The sequence below is a fragment of the Pseudophryne corroboree genome, chromosome 4, assembly GCF_028390025.1.
Source record: "Pseudophryne corroboree isolate aPseCor3 chromosome 4, aPseCor3.hap2, whole genome shotgun sequence".
Taxonomy (NCBI): Eukaryota; Metazoa; Chordata; class Amphibia; order Anura; family Myobatrachidae; genus Pseudophryne; species Pseudophryne corroboree.
In genome coordinates this window covers 661617327-661637949 of record NC_086447.1, presented here as the reverse complement: position 1 = coordinate 661637949, position 20623 = coordinate 661617327, and the positions used below count along the sequence as shown (strand labels likewise).

Here is a 20623-nt window from a genome sequence, read left to right as displayed (position 1 = left end):
AATGCAGATAATCCGCACTTGGGATGGGCGCCCAGCATCCACTACGGACTCCGAGAAATAGAATTATCGGTAAGTAAATTCTTATTTTCTCTATCGTCCTAGTGGATGCTGGGGTTCCTGAAAGGACCATGGGGATTATACCAAAGCTCCCAAACGGGCGGGAGAGTGCGGATGACTCTGCAGCACCGAATGAGAGAACTCCAGGTCCTCCTTAGCCAGGGTATCAAATTTGTAGGATTTTACAAACGTGTTTGCCCCTGACTAAATAGCCGCTCGGCAAAGTTGTAAAGCCGAGACCCCTCGGGCAGCCGCCCAAGATGAGCCCCCTTCCTTGTGGAATGGGCATTTACATATTTTGGCTGTGGCAGGCCTGCCACAGAATGTGCAAGCTGAATTGTATTACACATCCAACTAGCAAAAGTCTGCTTAAAAGCAAGAGCACCCAGTTTGTTGGGTGCATACAGGATAACAGCAAGTCAGTTTTCCTGACTCCAGCCGTCCTGGAACCTATATTTTCAGGGCCCTGACCACATCTAGCAACTTGGAGTCCTCCAAGTCCCTAGTAGGCGCAAGACACCACAATAAGCTGGTTCAGGTGAAACACTGACACCACCTTAGGGAGAGAACTGGGGACGAGTCCGCAGCTCTGCCCTGTCCGAATGGACAAACAGATATGGGCTTTTTTGAGAAAAAAAAAACCCACCAATTTGACACTCGCCTGGTCCAGGCCAGGTCCAAGAGCATGTTCACTTTTCATGTGAGATGCTTCAAATCCACAGATTTGACTGGTTTTAAACCAATGTGTTTTGAGGAATCCCAGAACTACGTTGAGATCCCACAGTGCCACTGGAGGCACAAAAGGGGGTTGTATATGCAATACTCCCTTGACAAACTTCTGGACTTCAGGAACTGAAGCCAATTCTTTCTGGAAGAAAAATCGACAGGGCCGAAATTTGAACCTTAATGGACCCCAATTTGAGGCCCATAGACACTCCTGTTTGCAAGAAATGCAGGAATCGACCGAGTTGAAATTTCTTCGTGGGGCCTTCCTGGCCTCGCACCACGCAACATATTTTCGCCACATGTGGTGATAATGTTGTGCGGTCACCTCCTTTCTGGCTTTGACCAGGGTAGGAATGACCTCTTCCTGAATGCCTTTTCCCTTAGGATCCGGCGTTCCATCGCCATGCCGTCAAACGCAGCTGCGGTAAGTCTTGGAACAGACATGGTACTTGCTGAAACAAGTCCCTTCTTAGCGGCAGAGGCCATAAGTCCTCTGTGAGCATCTCTTGAAGTTCCGGGTACCAAGTCCTTCTTGGCCAATCCGGAGCCATGAGTATAGTTCTTACTCCTCTACGTCTTATAATTCTCAGTACCTTAGGTATGAAAAGCAGAGGATGGAACACATACACCGACTGGTACACCCACGGTGTTACCAGAACGTCCACAGCTATTGCCTGAGGGTCTCTTAACCTGGCGCAATACCTGTCCCGTTTTTTGTTCAGACGGGACGCCATCATGTCCACCTTTGGTAATTCCCAACGGTTTACAATTATGTGGAAAACTTCCCCATGAAGTTCCCACTCTGCCGGGTGGAGGTCGTGCCTACTGAGGAAGTCTGCTTCCCAGTTTCCATTCCCGGAATGAAACACTGCTGACAGTGCTATCACATGATTTTCCGCCCAGCGAAAAGTCCTTGCAGTTTTTGCCACTGCCCTCCTGCTTCTTGTGCCGCCCTGTCTATTTACGTGGGCGACTGCCGTGATGTTTTATCCCACTGGATCAATACCGGCTGACCTTGAAGCAGAGGTCTTGCTAAGCTTAGAGCATTATAAATTTACCCTTAGCTATATTTATGTGGAGAAAAATCTCCAGACTTGATCACACTCCCTGGAAATTTTTTCCTTGTGTGACTGCTCCCCAGCCTCTCGGGCTGGCCTCCGTGGTCACCAACATCCAAAACTGAATGCCGAATCTGCGGCCCTCTAGAAGATGAGCACTCTGTAACCACCACAGGAGAGACACCCTTGTCCTTGGATATAGGGTTATCCGCTGATGCATCTGAAGATGCGATCCGGACCATTTGTCCAGCAGATCCCACTGAAAAGTTCTTGCATGAAATCTGCCGACTGGAATTGCTTCGAAGGAAGTCACCATTTTTTTTACCATGGCCCTTGTGCAATGATGCACTGATTTTAGGAGGTTCCTGACTAGCTCGGATAACTCCCTGGCTTTCTCTTCCGGGAGAAACACCTTTTTCTGGACTGTGTCCAGAATCATCCCTAAGCACAGGAGACTTGTTGTCGGGATCAGCTGCGATTTTGGAATATTTAGAATCCACCCCTGCTGTTGTAACAGTATCCGAGATAGTGCTACTCCGACCTCCAACTGTTCCCTGGACTTTGCCCTTATCAGGAGATCGTCCAAGTAAGGGATAATTAAGACGCCTTTTCTTCGAAGAAGAACCATTATTTCGGCCATTACCTTGGTAAAGACCCGGGGTGCCGTAGACAATCCAAACGGCAGCGTCTGAAACTGATAGTGACAGTTCTGTACCACGAACCTGAGGTACCCTTAGTAATAAGGGCAAATTTGGGACATGGAGGTAAGCATCCCTGATGTCTCGGGACACCAGATAGTCCCCTTCTTCCCGGTTCGTTATCACTGCTCTGAGTGACTCCATCTTGATTTGAACCTTTGTAAGTGTTCAAATTTTTTTAGATTTAGAATAGGTCTCACCTAGCCTTCTGGCTTCAGTACCACAATATAGTGTGGAATAATACCCCCTTTTCTTGTTGTAGGAGGGGTAATTTAATTATCACCTGCTGGGAATACAGCTCGTGAATTTTTTCCCATACTGCCTCCTTGTCGGAGGGAGACCTTGGTAAAGCAGACTTCAGGAGCCTGCGCAGGGGAAACGTCTCGACATTCCAAACTGTACCCCTGGGATACTACTTGTAGGATCCAGGGGTCCTGTACGGTCTCAGCGTCATGCTGAGAGCTTGTCAGAAGCGGTGGAACGCTTCTGTTCCTGGGAATGGGCTGCCTGCTGCAGTCTTCTTCCCTTTCCTCTATCCCTGGGCAGATATGACTCTTATAGGGACGAAAGGACTGAAGCTGAAAAGACGGTGTCTTTTTCTGCAGATATGTGACTTAGGGTAAAAACGGTGGATTTTCCAGCAGTTGCCGTGGCCACCAGGTCCGATGGACCGACCCCAAATAACTCCTCTTCCTTTATACGGTAATACACCTTTGTGCCGTTTGGAATCTGCATCACCTGACCACTGTCGTGTCCATAAACATCTTCTGGCAGATATGGACATCGCACTTACTCTTGATGCCAGAGTGCAAATATCCCTCTGTGCATCTCGCATATATAGAAATACATCCTTTAAATGCTCTATAGTCAATAAAATACTGTCCCTGTCAAGGGTATCAATATTTTTAGTCAGGGAATCCGACCAAGCAACCCCAGCTCTGCACATCCAGGCTGAGGCGATCGCTGGTCGCAGTATAACACCAGTATGTGTGTATATACTTTTTATGATATTTTTTTCAGCCTCCTGTCAGCTGGCTCCTTGAGGACGGCCCTATCTATAGACGGTACCGCCACTTGTTCTGATAAGCGTGTGAGCGCCTTATCCACCCTAAGGGGTGTTTCCCAACGCGCCCTAACTTCTGGCGGGAAAGGGTATACCGCCCATATTTTCTATCGGGGGGAACCCACGCATCATCACACACTTCATTTAATTTATCTGATTCAGGAAAAACTACGGTAGTTTTTTCACATCCCTCATAATACCCTCTTTTGTGGTACTTGTAGTATCAGAAATATGTAACACCTCCTTCATTGCCCTTAACGTGTGGCCCTAATAAGGAATACGTTTGTTTATTCACCGTCGACACTGGATTCAGTGTCCCTGTCTGTGTCTGTGTCGACCGACTAAAGTAAACGGGCGTTTTAAAAACCCCTGACGGTGTTTTTGAGACGTCTGGACCGGTACTAATTGTTTGTCGGCCGTCTCATGTCGTCAACCGACCTTGGCGCGTGTTGACATTATCACGTAATTCCCTAAATAAGCCATCCATTCCGGTGTCGACTCCCTAGAGAGTGACATCACCATTACAGGCAATTGCTCCGCCTCCTCACCAACATCGTCCTCATACATGTCGACACACACGTACCGACACACAGCACACACACAGGGAATGCTCTGATAGAGGACAGGACCTACTAGCCCTTTGGAGAGACAGAGGGAGAGTTTGCCAGCACACACCAAAAACGCTATAATTATATAGGGACAACCTTATATAAGTGTTTTCCCTTATAGCATCTTTTTTATATATTTCTAACGCCAAATTAGTGCCCCCCCTCTCTGTTTTAACCCTGTTTCTGTAGTGCAGTGCAGGGGAGAGCCTGGGAGCCTTCCCTCCAGCCTTTCTGTGAGGGAAAATGGCGCTGTGTGCTGAGGAGATAGGCCCCGCCCCTTTTTCGGCGGCCTCGTCTCCCGCTCTTAACGGATTCTGGCAGGGGTTAAATATCTCCATATAGCCCCCGGAGGCTATATGTGAGGTATTTTTAGCCAAAAAAGGTTTTAATTTGCCTCCCAGGGCGCCCCCCTCCCAGCGCCCTGCACCCTCAGTGACTGCCGTGTGAAGTGTGCTGAGAGGAAAATGGCGCACAGCTGCAGTGCTGTGCGCTACCTTAAGAAGACTGAGGAGTCTTCTGCCGCCGATTCTGGACCTCTTCTCGTTTCAGCATCTGCAAGGGGGCCGGCGGCGAGGCTCCGGTGACCATCCAGGCTGTACCTGTGATCGTCCCTCTGGAGCTAATGTCCAGTAGCCAAGAAGCCAATCCATCCTGCACGCAGGTGAGTTCACTTCTTCTCCCCTAAGTCCCTCGTTGCAGTGATCCTGTTGCCAGCAGGACTCACTGTCAAATAAAAAACCTAAGCTAAACTTTTCTAAGCAGCTCTTTAGGAGAGCCACCTAGATTGCACCCTTCTCGGCCGGGCACAAAAATCTAACTGAGGCTTGGAGGAGGGTCATAGGGGGAGGAGCCAGTGCACACCACCTGATCCTAAAGCTTTACTTTTTGTGCCCTGTCTCCTGCGGAGCCGCTATTCCCCATGGTCCTTTCAGGAACCCCAGCATCCACTAGGACGATAGAGAAATAGATTTACCGGTGAGTAAAATCTTATTATTTAATTTCCACAAAAATGTAACACACTTTAGACTGACAGCAGGGCATTTGGAATTACGGTGGGATGTATTTGGATGGTAGTCAATCATGTGGCACATTCTTTTGCTCCCACAGAAAAGTCTGCAGTTTCCAGGATTTGTATGTGGTCACGTCTCATACCAATACATACAGTGATTGGCAGTTAAGTGCACATAGTGAGCAGAGGAATAAATACCTTTATGTTTTACTATCAATAAAACTCTGGGACCCATATAACATAAGATTACATTTCTAGCCTCACACATATAGTGAAGTGCATCATTTGAAGCACGACCTAGAAGGTATGTATTATTTTCCAAAATAAAACTGATACAATAATACAACATTAATACATAATATGATATTATGCAAACAGGGAAGGGAATAAATAGCAATTAAAGAGGAAGAGAATAGTATACTGACCTTCTTAAGTGTTTCCATAGCTGGACTAAACATTCCTAGATGAAGCTGTATCTTGCCCACTTTCATCAGCTGGACTGCCCGTACTGGATGGTAATTTGAATAGTACATGCTAAAAAGAACAGACAGAACTTGGTTAATAATCGTATTCCATGCATAAATATTTTATTTAGATATGTACTTAAATAGAAAACTCTGCAGTGCTCTAATATGTCATGCCTGTTTTGAACATAAAGTTAAGCAGTGCATAGTGCACACATATACAGTACATACATACTTATATACTGTACATACATAGATGTGGTCACCACTTCTTTTGGAGCTTATCTCAAACTCGGAAGCATGAACAGGTTGCAAATGTTTGTAAGCAGGGACAGATTGCCAATAGGGCTTAGCAGGGAGATCCCCGGTAGGCCGGCGAGTCTGTGGGGCCTGTTTTGTGTATTGTCACATGACCCCACCCCCAAATGACAGGCTAGGGCCGGCGGAAGGGGAGGTCAAAGGGGACAAGTGTACCGGGCCACAAGGATCAGAGGGGTCCCAAGTATATGCCACTTAGTGCCCAGCAGGTATGTGAGCCGTCTTGTCCAAATAGGGCAGCGAGCTGCAGGCAGTGTAGGTGCAGCCTCAGAGTGAGAGGAGCCTCTCACACACAGTGACTCTGCGGTATGAGTGTACGCTCGCTCCTTTGGTTCCAGCTCTGTTGTGGGCAGTTATGGGAGATGGCAGAAGCTCCACTGGCCAGGATTCCCATGCCCTGTGCCAGCCTCTTCTGGAAGGGTGTGTGGGCCGCATGGATCCTGCTGTGCGGTCTTCGGGCCTGGATACAGGGGAGTGCAGTGCAGGTGAGTCTCTCCCCAGGTAAGAGTAGATTAGTGAGGGGATACATGTCTTTGGGTTGGGGGAACTGGGAATGCAGCATGGAGTCATTGGGGAGAGACAGACTGTGGGGTGTGTGGGAGGAAGGAGGGAGACACAGTCTGTAGTGTGTGTGTGGGGAAGGAAGGAGAGATATACATATTAATATATGTGTATAAATAAATAGATATAATTATTTAATAACAGTTTCTGAGGGGGACCCAGAGATATCACTGTACGGGGCCCCAAGATTTCTGTTGCCTCTCCTGTGACAGGCAGCCCACAGTATTCAGCACACTGTATTGTCCCCATTAATTCTATTATTCCATCTCTGCAGTACAGCAACTCTGTCATCCAGTGATGCTGCCATGGCTACATGGTATGTTATACCTCTTGTGCTGCCCATGTCGGGCCACTTCTACACAATTTACAGGACCACCTTTAGTTCCCAATCCGCCCCTGGTCTCAGACAACTGCAGCAAAAAACTCAAGCAAGGCCGCAACTGTGTATGAGGAGGGATCCCGCCCCCTCATCAGACCGCACTCCCATGAGGGCTGCTTCAATACATTTCCCAGGCTGGTTTTCCATTCCAATCCAACCCTGGTTGTAAGGGACTAGTGGTAGGTTGGAATTTTTTACATTTATTGTACAAGGCACCATTGTGCATATTTCTTTTCCCCTATGCGCATCTAGGAGCACTTCTTGGTTGCAGAGACTTCTCCGTAAACCAGAGAGTAGTTGTGCACTTTTCATTTTGGTGGTCGTCCAAAGTCATCAATACAGCGCGTTTAGCAGTGTGCTCAATGTCACACTTGGCTTGAGTTGGGGATCTGACGACTGATAATTGACTGAGGGAGCAGCTATCGGCAAAGGAAGGAAAACGAGGAGGCTGAATGTAGTTCTTACTCATGGACTGAAGACTTAGGCCTGAAGATGTACAGGGGTAGGCAATAAGGACAATGAACAAGAATGATACACTAAAGAAAGATTAATTCAGCTTTACTGAGACCTCAATCATACACAATAATTAGGAGATAAGTCTGAGTGAATTCTAAAAGACGAAATGTTCATGACATGTAAACGATGCTGCAGAATACTGAATAAAAAAATTACTTGTGATTTGTAAACGATGCTGAAGAACTCTGAATGAAGAGATGACTTGTGATTTGTAAACGATGCTGAAGAACAGTGAATGAAGAAACGACTTGAAGAACGATGTTGAAGAGAGGATCGCTGTGAGCACCATCAGCAAACGGAGACCTTCTACCAGATAGAGGACCAAGCGGTTAAACCGCAAGAGCAGGTGGACTGGGAGCAAATGACTGCAATAACAGAACTGACCACCGAGTGGGCACAACAGAACCAGGATACCAGGGGTTAAGCTGGGAGCACAGAGCTTCAGCACCTTACAGCACCAAGAACTTGAAGCACTGGCACCATGACTAAGCATCAACCCCTTTTTATAAGGGAAGACTGCACTGGATTGGCTGGATGCGAACTGGGATACCTATTGGCTTGGCTTGGTCTCCAACATAGCAGCTCCCTGCACAGAGGACACATGTGGAACTAGCACACAGCTACTACCTCAGGCCTCAGCCTCCCAGACGCCGCACTCCAGCAACAGAACACTTGGAAACAGACACCTCTGGCTGCCATGCTCCACTCCCCAGGACCCGGACCCCGGCCTCCAGACACCCGGCAGCTGCCCCGGGGGACCACGCTGCCACAGCTCCTATCCGCCGCAGCCACACCAGCCGGCTAACATGAAGGCCACAGGGACCAGAACCGGAGGTAAGACTCCGGATGTTGACACTCAGTAAATGACTAGCATACCACTTGTAGTGCATGCTAGGCTAAATTAATGAATTTATAGTCATGACTGTAGCCTAGTTATATAGCACCAGGTTAATCAATAGATAACATCATGTTTTGTTTTTTTACAGAATTGTAAAGGATTTGTACTGCATTATAACATGACGGTTATACAATTCATAAACTTAAATTTCATTGCAAGACTTCCTTTGGGTTGCACCTACTCCTCTCATGCACAATTAGACTCTCCTATAGTTTTCAATCCTTCAAGTGTTCCCTGAAAACTCACCTCTTCATGAAAGCTTATGAAATTCCATAATCACCCACATAACGTTCATAAATATTAATTTCTACTTACATCCCTCAGTACAGTCCACATATCCTAAAGCTGGGCATACACTATACAATTATCTGGCAGATCTGGGTGGTTGACATGAAAATTTTGAAATGGATGAGAGCAAATTACAATTGACCATTTGCTCCCAAACACTGGAAAATGAACAAAAACTGTTGTTCATACAAATTAGCTAAATAGTGAACAACAGGTTTTTTTTTCCATTTCCCAGTGTCTGGCAGTAAATGGTTGATTGTCATTTGTTCTCATCCATTACCAGATTTTCTTTTCAACCACAGAGATCTGGCATGATGATCTGCCAGATAATTGTGTAGTGCATGCCCAGCTTAACATACAGTATTTTCTTCATCTTCAATTCGACATCCTCCTGACTCTGGTCAAAATTGCAGTGTGACTATATCATACAGCTCACTAAGAAACTCTGCAATCTGCTGGACCAATGGCGGGTGTCGGGATTCCAACTGGCGGAATCCTGACAGCCGGTATTTTGTATATCATTCTCAGTGGCTTACACAGTGATCTGAATTACACTTATAAGGTCCTATTTATTACAGCCCACATTTTAGCTGTGTTTGGGGTATATTAATATTGACCATAATAAAGTGAGAGCCCATATCGGCAAAGAGCTGGAAGCAGAGTTTGCGGAAGCAAGGCCCGCAATCTGACAGTGATGTAGACTAGCGATTTAGTATGGGTTATTCTGATGAATAGCCTTTGTCGCATGGAAGATATGTGTTACTGCAGGAGCAGGGGAGCATGGCCCAGACAGTGCAGTGGGAAAAGTTGCTCATAAGGGAAAGGAGGTCCAAGGAGGAGGAGACATGGGTGACGACGACTCGGGAAGAACAAAAGGCAATGTGCAAGAATGTACAGTACTTTCTCTAATTTATGCTATCACTTTGCTGCAGAGTTTGGATGCTCAGCTGTTGGGTTGCGCAAGTGTCAGTGGGGCTGACAGGGAGGGATTTGAAGGATACCTCACTGGTATAAATGGCCAAAGACTAGTCCCTAGAATACTAAGGGCTAATGCCATCTGAAGATGATGTTAGCTATAGGTGCCAAGATACGGAATGCAAAGTAAATCTCACAATTTATTGTAGGCAGTTTCTATGGCCCCATAGCCTTATAAAGCCTGATTAGATATTTGTTTACAGCACTATACAAGGGTGCCATCTAAATGGATCATGTTTTCAGGACATACTGTACATTCCACTTTTTTGATAATTAAAGTATTGCCAACAGAAACACAAATTCATTATGGAAATATAATAATTACCAGTTATTTATATAGAGCACACATATTTAGCAGCGCTTTACAGAGAATATTTGGCCATTCCGTCCCTGTCCTACCGAAGCTTGCAATCTTTATTCACCACCACGTGTACACACTTACACACTAGGGCCCTTTTTTTTATCAGGAGCCAATTAACCTACCAGTACATTTTTGGATTACGGGTGGAAACCGGAGCACCCGGAGGAAACCCACGGAAGCACATGGAGAATATACAAACTCCACACAATTAGGGCCGTGTTGGGAATCTAACCCATGACCTCAGTGCAGTGAGGCAGTAATGATAACCATTAATGCAGGTTACTGGTTATACCTCTTAACAGGTACTCAGTGATACTCTGCACTCCCCTACAACAGGAGAGTACTGTGAGAGAGAGAAACAGACATTGAGGAAGCATGAACATAGTAGGTGCAAAGACAGAAGATGAACACCTCCCCACCCTCCCCCCAGGATACAAGACTCTAAAGCGCATAAACACAGTGTTCCACATTGGTAGAAAACATACAGTAGTGCATATCGCATCATGTGTATACACCATGCATTGCATAGCCAATGCCCGGTCCTGCAGGGTCGACATCGCAAGGAAAAATAGACTGTGCAGGCAGGCCAATATTGACTACATCGGAGGTTCATGCCTCCCGCCACAATATAGTTAATATCAGCCGTTAGCCTGCATTGCACCGTATGTATGCTTTAGGGGTCAATTCATCTGATGCTGGCGAGTTACTGTTACAATGATGCACCCATACAGGTGCACAGTAAAATGAGCAATGTTGCTCTACCTTAATAATGCAGATTGTGCGCACCCACACATGGCAACTGCACATTGCAGATAACTGAATTGCACCTATATTATTCTACTTCATAGACTGGATAGATCATAGGTCTGCAAACTCGGTCCTCATCACCACACACAGTGCATGTTTTGCAGGTCTCCTCACAGAATCGCAAGTGACATAATTAACTCCACCTGCGGACCTTTTAAAATGTGTCTGTGAGTAATTAATACACCTGTGCACCTGCTGGGTTACCTGCAAAACATGCACTGTGTGGGGTAATGAGGACCGAGTTTGCAGACCTATGGGATAGATCACAGGTTCTCAAACTCGGTCCTCAGGACCCCACACAGTGCATGTTTTGCAGGTCTCCTCACAGAATCGCAAGTGAAATAATTAGCTCCACCTGCAGACCTTTTGAAATGTGTCAGTGAGAAATTAATACACCTGTGCACCTGCTGGGTTACCTGCAAAACATGCACTGTGTGGGGTCCTGAGGACCGAGTTTGAGAACCTATGGGATAGATAAAACATTGGGTAAGTGAGCTTCATAGTGTTTAATTCTGCATTAAGTTCCATAATAAATAACCCTGTAGAGGTTCTAATATTTAACACTGTATACATGCAAAATCTCAAACTGGGTTGTGTATTATTCTGAACCCCTCATAAAACATTGCCAGTACAATATTTCAGACTTTTCCTTAATATTTGCATTTACAGTCAAACACCTAAAACTATATTCAGAGTGTCACATGATAAACAGAAGCAGCTAATGACTTATAATAATAATAATAATAATAGTGACTCAGATGATTACAACAATTAGTTTCTATGGCTGCTCATCACAGAAATAGAAAATCTATTTTTGCCACTATAAAACCTAGATGCCCAGCATTAACAGCAGGCATCTGTAAGAGTCTTAACACTTCGCTGGCCAGGTTTGATGGGTCTACATCTACCACATCCGTATCGCAGGAGATTTGGTTTCCCTCCTGTAGACTCAATGGGCCTGATTCATGCGTTCCAATGTCCATGTGTTCCACACTGTTTCCTGGCAAACAGGGGTCTCCACTTATATAGAGTCCATGTGTGATACACTCCATGTAAGGTTCCTGAGAATTGACGCACCATTTACTGGTTACCTCAGTGCGGTCAATCAACACAGTTACTGCCACCAGCTGAAGCGACTTTTTGAGACAAATCCTAGTGCAAGCTTCAGCTTTCACCTGCACACTTAATTATTTATACATAGAAAAATGGGTCACATGATCCACTTGAGGCTTTGGGTCTAAAACACAGATCCAGAACGAGAATTTTGTATTTTAATTCAAGAATATCTTCAAAGCTTATAGTTACAAAAATAAGGTTACAAGATTATAATTTAGTTTTAAAAAAGCACACCAGTTTCAACAATCTCAAGAAAACAAATAAATGGGAAAAACAACGTTCAAATCACCTGGACATGGCTGAACGATGTCGGAAGCAAAGTCTCCTCCTGTGGTTTAGGTGCATTATGAGCGATAGCTCTCCCCAATGATAATAAATAACTTGTATAGGGTGCTTCTCACACTAAAGCTAACTGCCAGTTACCCCACCTTTGCTATTATTTTATCCCTTCCAGGACCATCATTGATTAATGTAAGGATGTACTACGGAGTCACCTGAGGAAGAGCGGATCCCCTTATCGCTGTACTGTGTTTGAAGTTGGAGACCAGCTGGTGTCAACAGCTGTTGGACCAGTTTTACAAGAAGCTCAGGAAGATTTCAATCCCCTAACCCCTGCAGTGTTATAAACAACCCTCAGTCTCTAAACACTGTTCCACACAGGATTCCAGGGCTATTAACAGGTTGTCCCTGGAGTTCTGTGGATATAAGGAAATACCAGCAAGGTAATTAACTTTCTCTTATGTCGTAGAGGATACTGTGGTCCACATTAGTACCATGGGGTATAGATGGGTCCACTAGGAGCCTTGAGCACTTTAAGAAATTTATAGTGTGGGCTGGCTCCTCCCTCTATGCCCTTCCTACCAGACTCAGTTTAGAAAATGTGCCCGGAGGAGCGGGTCATGCTTAGGGAAGCTCCTGAAGAGTTTTCTGCATTTGTTTCCTGTTTGTTATTTTCATGCACTGCTGGGTGGCACCAGCATGCCTGCTTTGTGGGAATTAGGGGGGAGAACGGCCCAACTTTCTAAAGAGTTAATGGTTCCGTTTCTCTGCTGACAGAACACTGAGCTCCTGAGGGAGTCATTCGCAAGCCCCACCATGGTGAGCGTACCCTCCTGCAGCATGCCGCCACCCATAACAGAACCAGAAGAAAGAAGAGTGGTGAGTAGAATGCCGGAATCCTGGTTAGCGGGTCGCCGGCGGTAATAGCGGCACAAGGGTAGGAGCGCAGTACTGACAAGGCTGTGGCTCCAGACTTCAGCAATATGCTTAGGTGTGTATCCGTGGTGAGGGGCGAGCTGAATTCACAAACACTACCCACACTGGCACTATTGCTTACAGGGGTTTTAATCCACTGTTAAGCAAATGAACTACCTAAAGCCAGTATAAAAAAACGGGAAGACTGCATGCTATTAATGGGGCGGGGCTTCACTATGAGCGGATCCAGCAGCTCACCAGCGCCATTTAACCTCTTCAGATCTCACTGAACAGTCTCAAAGGGACGCACAGCTCCTCCTTCAAGACTCCAGTTTACCTCAGCGGTACCAGGGGGTTATAGCAAAGGGGGAAAGCAATAATGGTATACTAAGCCCCCATTAAGGGTACTTAGTTTGCAACCCGGCTAAGTCTATTATTGGCCATAGGGGTGCGTTGTGGCTGGCTCTGTCATACTCTGTGTCTCCCTAGATGGCTCTGGGTGGGTTAACTGTGTTATACTCTCTTCTCTACTGTGTGGCTGTGTTTTTACTTGTTGCCATGTCAAAAGAGTGTGTGTCCTGCACTGCAGAGTGCTTCTTGTCCCCAGGGGGATCTATACAGTGTACCCAAGATAGTACAACTTCTCAGGCTAGTGGGTCGGAACCAGTGTGGTTAGATTCACTGAAAGGGATTATCTCAAACATTTCTCATAACTTGTCTCAAACTAAGAAAGAGACGCAATACTTAAGACAGTCTATGAATGACCTGTGATGAATAGAGATTCAGTGCCCGCTGCTATTTGTCCACAAAAACGTAAGCTGGCACAAATCCTGCATACTGACATCGATGATGATGACACTGATGCAGATGACGGTGATGTGGATTTAGGTTGGGGGGGGGATGCAGCTCTGACACAGGGAATACAGGCCCTAATAGAGGCTATTAGGGAGGTCCTGCACATTCCTGTTATAGTGATAGAGGACACTGAGGAGTCTCATTTCAATATAAATAAGAAATCCTCTGCTACCTTCCCTGCATCTAAAGAGTTGCATACTCTATTTGAAGAAACTTGTCTCACTCCTGACAAGAAGTTTCAGATCCCTAAACGGTTAATAGCATCTTTCCCTTTTCCGCAGGTTGATAGGAAAAAGTGGGAAGTCCCGGCAATTGTTGATGCCTCAATTCCTAGGTTGTCCCATAAGATAATCTTACCGGTCCCAGGTGCAGCCTTCTTAAAGGACACGGCTGACCGCAAGATAGAGACCACTCTCAAATTTCTGTACACGGCTGTGGGGGTGGCCCAGAGACCCACTATAGCTTGCGCTTGGATCTCTAGGGCCATTTCCAAATGGTCAGGTACTCTAATTGAGGACTTAGGCCCTCATTCCGAGTTGATCTCTCGCTAGCTTTTTTTTTGCAGAACAGCGATCAGATAGTCGTCGCCCATAGGGGAGTGTATTTTTGCTTTGCATGTGTGCGAACGCTTGTGCAGCCGAGCGGGACAAAAATGTTTTTTGCAGTTTCTGAGTAGCTCGGGACTTACTCAGTCCTTGCGATCACTTCAGTCTTTTTGGACCCGGAATTGACGTCAGACACCCGCCCTGCAAACGCTTGGACAGGCCTGCGTTTTTCCAAACACTCCCAGAAAACGGTCAGTCGACACCCAGAAACGCCCTCTTCCTGTCAATCTCCTTGCAATTGGCTGTGCGAATGGACTCTTTGTTAAATCTATCGCCCAGCACCAATCCGCTTTGTACACATACAACGTGCCTGCACATTGCGGTGCATACGCATGCGCAGTTTTGCCGAGTTTTGACCAGATTGCAGCGCTGCAAAAAATAGCTAGCGTGCGATCAACTTGGAATGACCCCCTTAGATTCCTTACATACGGGGTAGATAGTTTTACTCCTCCAACATGTACAGGACTCGGCAAATTTTATGGTCGAAGCCCTAAAAGAAATTGGCTTACTCCATGCACGCTCCACGGCCATGGCTGTGTCGGCGCGTCGGGGCTTATGGCTACGTCAGTGGAAAGCGAATGCTGATTCCAGAAAGGGAGTGGGAAGCCTACCATTCAAGGGTGATGCCCTGTTTGGAGATGAACTGGATGCGTGGATATCCAAGGCTACTTACTGTAGCTCCCATCTGCAGCACCCCCAGTTAGGAAAACCTACTCTGCTCCAAGTCTGCCGTCCTTTTGGACAGCAAAGTTCAAAGGTAAATCCAAGGGTTCTTCTGCTTCCTTCATGTCACGATCCGGGTAACTGGACGCCGTTTCCTGCCTGTTAGGTGTCTGCTGAGGTTGGCACAGCGAGCCAGGGCCGGGCTATAACTATGTCTTGGGTTACATTTCATGGGTATTGCCTGCAGCACTGGTTCAGCGGCCTCCTTAGTGTATACACTTAAGGTGGTGTGGCGCGCTCAGCCCCGTCGCGGCCGTCACTGCCGCGCCTGTAGTCTTCCGCTGGATGTGCGTCCTCTGTCCCTGTGGCCGCTGTGCGCATCTGGGCCCGTGGAGTTTCTGCTGCTGCGGCCTCCGCCGCCATTACCGTTTGACACATGGTTTCTGAGTGCTTCTTTCCCCTTCAATCTCCGTCAATGGGCGCAGCCATTTTGGATTGAATCACATGTTACTCTTCTCACCTATCCGCAGTGCTGCCGGAGCATGAGCATAATTGTCAGCCAATCCCTGCTATCCAGCAGGTATAAATATCCTGTCCCAGCACCCAGAAGGTTGTCAGTGCTTCAATTGTCTCTCCAGCGTTCCTGTATGCAGCTTCACTAAGGACTCTCCTGTGAACACTCCCTGCAGTATAGCCTGACTCCCTCGTGGTTACTGCGGTGCAGCTCCAGTTCTCCTGTGCTGATGCTCTGTGGTGCAACCTGCCTTCCTTGTTTCCGCACCCAGCGCTAGCAGAGTGTATTACTCCGGCTTCCAGCAGCCACTCTCCAGCAGTCCTCTGTCTCCACTCTACCAGTATTCACCATTACAGTGGAGTATTATTACCTGCGATCCCCAGCATCACTTAAAGCTTTATCTGCGATCCCCAGCAACACTTAAAGCTTTACCTGCGATCCCCAGCATCACTTTATGCTTCACCTGTGTTTCCAAGTATCATAAAGCACTTCCACTATTACTCCGGATTACTGGTCTTAACCAGTTGTGATTCAGAGATTCACTTGTGACATTTATTGTTTGGTTGCATGATTTAATAAAAACCCTCAAAGGCACCTCCTGTTGTTGTGGTCACGCCTTCGGGCATCTGGTACTACTGTCTCAGCACATGTCTAGGAGTCCTCTCTCACCTCCTAAATTCAGGTACCCGTCAGCCCCTACAACTGAGGCTTCCAGCTACCGACACCAGCCCTCAGTTGTGACAGTAAGCACTGACCTAATGGATCCGGTCGGAGACCAAGTCCAAGGGACCAGGCAAATGCAAGAACTGGCAGCCCGTCTTGAACATCAGGAGGCTGCACAAGGCCATGTTATCCGATGTCTCCAGGACCTCTCTTCCCGACTGGATGAAATTCAGGCAACCCTCCGTGGGTCAGGGGCGTCCAGTATGCAGAATGTAGTACCTCCGGTGGTATCCCCACCCACCATACCCATTTCTCCTCCATGTCTCCATTTGCTGACACCTGCTAAATATGATGGATCCCCAAAAGCCTGCAGGGGTTTCCTAAACAACTGCGAGATCCACTTTGAGTTGCAACCTGGCAGTTTTCCTACAGACCGCACTAAAGTTGTGTATATCATCTCCCTACTCAGTGGCTCCGCCCTTGACTGGGCATCACCCTTATGGGAAAGATCTGATACCCTGCTGTCATCCTACACCGACTTCATGGCAACATTCAGACATATCTTTGATGAGCCAGGTCGAGTGTTGTCAGCTTCTTCTGAGATTCTTCGGCTGCGTCAGGGGACACGAACTGTCGGCCAGTATTTAGTACAATTCCAGACATTGGCATCTGAGGTTTCCTGGAATGAGGAAGCTCTCTATGTAGCTTTTTGGCAAGGCCTCTCAGAAGATATTAAAGATGAGCTTGCCACTAGAGACTTGCCATCGAAATTGAATGAGCTCATATAGCTCTGCACTAAAGATGACCTACGGTTCTGTGAAAGGGCTATGGAGCGAGGCAGGTTAACAGTTCATAAGACTCCTTCTGCTCCTCCTCCTCCTCAGCCGTCTCCGTCCAAAGATGAACCTATGCAGATAGGTCATTCACGATTGTCTCCAGCAGAGCGCAGAAGACGTCTATCTAATCGCCTTTGCCTGTATTGTGCTGCACCTTCCCACCTCATTAACGCCTGCCCCGAGCGTCCGGGAAACTCCAAATCGTAGCCTGCCAAGGAGAGGGTCGGCTAGGAGTAATGAATTCCTCTCCGTCTTCAAGTGACTGCAACCTCTCAGTTTCTCTTCAGGTGGCTCAGCGTACAAAGAATCTTATTGCCTTGTTGGATTCTGGAGCAGCCGGGAACTTTATAACTGAGAAGTTTGTTAAGCAGTGGTCTCTACCCACTGAGAAACTGTCATCTCCTATATCTTTAACTGCCGTGGACGGCAGTAAGATTCCTGATGCAGTGATTACCTTCAAGACCCTACCTATCCATCTGAAGGTAGGGGTTCTGCATACAGAGCTGATTTCCTTCCTGGTAATCCCAGGGGCCACTCATCCTGTGGTTCTAGGCCTCCCATGGCTTTGTTTGCACAATCCTCTAATTGATTGGAAGACGACCCATATCCTGGCATGGGATCCTTCCTGTTCTGAGACATGTCTACATAAAGTGCTTCCAGTTTGCAACTCCTCCTTTAAATCTCCTGATGTTCCACCTTCTCCATATCAGGATTTCACCGATGTATTCAGCAAGTCTTCAGCCGATATTCTTCCTCCCCACAGAGAATGGGATTGCCCTATCGATCTCATTCCAGAGAAAACTCCTCCTCGTGGACGCACAAATCCATTGTCGTTGCCTGAGACCCACTCCATGGAGGAGTATATCAAGGAAAATCTGGCTAAAGGGTTTATCCGGCCTTCGTCTTCTCCAGCTGGCGCAGGCTTCTTCTTCGCAAAGAAGAAAGATGGCGGCCTGCGGCCTTGCATTGACTACCGGGGTCTGAATGACATCACAGTAAAAAATCGGTACCCTCTGCCGCTTATCACCGAGTTATTTTACAGCGTCAGTGGAGCCACTATCTTCACAAAGTTAGATCTGAGGGGCGATTATAATCTCATCTGAATCCGAAAGGGTGATGAGTGGAAGACCACTTTTAACACCCGTGACGGACATTACGAGTACCTCGTCATGCCTTTCGGACTGAGCAATGCTCCAGCGGTATTCCAACACTTCGTGAATGAAATCTTCAGAGACATTCTTTATCGTCATGTTGTGGTTTATCTCGATGATATCCTTATCTTCGCGAATGAGGAACATCGGTTCTGGGTGAAAGAGGTTTTGACCCGTCTCCGTACCAATCATCTGTATTGCAAACTGGAAAAGTGCGTCTGTGAAGTAAAATCCATCCTGTTCCTGGGGTATATTGTATCCGATTCCGGTCTGGAGATGGACCCTGAGAAACTTCAAGCGATCCGAGATTGGCCAATTCCTGTAACCCTCAAGGGCATCCGGAGGTTCCTAGGGTTTGCCAATTATTACAGGAAATTTATTCGAGACTTTTCCACCATTGTAGCGCCTATTATGGCTCTTACCAAAAAAGGTGCCAATCCTTCCAAATGGTCAGAAGAAGCTACCCAAGCCTTTCATTTGTTGAAACAAAGATTCATCTCTGCTCCGGTTTTGAAAGAGCCAGTTACCAGTTCGCCCTTCATCCTTGAGGTGGACGCCTCTTCCATGGGAGTGGGCGCAGTACTGTCTCAAAGAGCTAACGATAATCATCTACATCCTTGTGGCTTCTTCTCATGAAAGTTCTCCTGCCGAGCGTAACTACGCCATTGGCGATCAAGAACTTTTGGTGATCAAGCTCGCTTTGGAAGAGTGGAGGTACTTATTAGAAGGAGCTTCTCATACCATTACCATCATGACGGATCACAAGAAACTCCTGTATCTAAAAGGCGCTCAATGTCTTAACCCTCGCCAAGCCAGGTGGGCACTTTTCTTTTCCAGATTTGACTTCAAATTGCAGTTTTGTCCAGGGTCACAGAATTGCAAGGCTGATGCCCTTTCCCGCTCTTGGGAGCAAGAAAATGAGTCTGAGTCTACTGACAAGCATTATATTATTGATCCAGTGGCGTTCTCCGCAGTGAGGGTGGACTCTATGCCCCCGCCAGGGAAAAGTTTTGTGAAGCTGACTCTCAGAAGGAAGCTCTTGCATTGGGCACATTCCTCTCGCTTTGCCGGACACGCGGGCATACACAAGACCTTAGAATTTGTTTCCAGATCATACTGGTGGCCGACCCTAAAGAAGGACATTGCTGAATTTGTTGCCTCCTGCCCAAAATGTGCCCAACACAAAGTACCCTGCCAGTCATCCGCTGGGCAACTGGTTCCTTTGTCTGTTCCTCATCGTCCGTGGACCCATCTTTCTATGGATTTCATCACAGATCACCCTGTGTGTAACAAATTCAACACCATCTGGGTGGTAGTTGACCGGTTCACCAAGATGGCTCATTTCAGTCCTCTCACCGGTCTTCCGTCAGCTTCCAAGTTGGCACAAGCCTTCATTCAAAAGATCTTCAGATTACACGGTCTCCCTGTGGAGATAATTTCCGATAGAGGTGTTCAGTTTGTGGCCAAGTTCTAGCGAAGTCTTTGTCAGGCACTCCAAGTCAAGCTGAAATTCTCTACAGCCTATCACCCTCAAACCAATGGGCAAACTGAGAGGGTGAATCAAGACTTGGAGGCCATCCTCCGTATCCTCTTCCCAGGACGATTGGATTCAACTTCTCCCATGGGCTGAATTCTGCTACAACAATCAGTATCATTCTTCATCTTCATCCACGCCATTCTTCACCAATTATGGGTTTCACCCAAAAGTTCCTGAGTTCCAACCGCTTCCAGCAACATCGGTGCCTTCAGCTGATATCACGATTCGTCAGTTTTCAAATAACTGGAAGAATGTTCGTGCAGCTCTTTTGAAAGCATCCTCCAGGTACAAGAGATTTGCGGAGAAGAAGCGTAGGGCAATTCCTGCCCTTAAAGTTGGTGACCGCGTTTGGCTGTCTACAAGGAATCTACAACTGAGGGTTCAGAGTATGAAATTCGCCCCCCGCTATATCGGACCTTTCCTGATTGAACAAGTCGTCAACCCAGTAGCTTTCAAGCTTCAGCTACCTCCGTTTCTGAAAGTTCCTAAGACGTTCCATGTTTCACTCCTCAAACCAGTGATTCTGAATCGCTTTCATTCAGCGCTTCCCTCTGCTCCCTAAGTCCAGACACAACGTGGTGTTGAGTATGAGATTGCCAAGATCCTGGATTCACGTATTAGATATGGTCATCTCCAGTATCTGATAGATTGGAAGGGCTATGGTCCTAAGGAACGTTCCTGGACAAATGCATCTGATGTCCAT

The 20623-nt window shown here is 46.9% G+C and overlaps 1 protein-coding gene across 3 annotated transcripts in view; it reads right to left on the bottom strand.

The window, feature by feature from the left end:
* SMYD3 (SET and MYND domain containing 3) overlaps positions 1–20623 on the bottom strand; it is a 1661405-nt gene that overhangs the window by 49824 nt on the left and 1590958 nt on the right. For all 3 annotated transcript variants that reach the window (XM_063917806.1, XM_063917805.1, XM_063917807.1), the window contains exon 11: positions 5645–5753. In XM_063917806.1, the coding sequence (XP_063773876.1) occupies positions 5645–5753 (109 nt within the window). The remainder of the gene's footprint in view (positions 1–5644; positions 5754–20623) is intronic.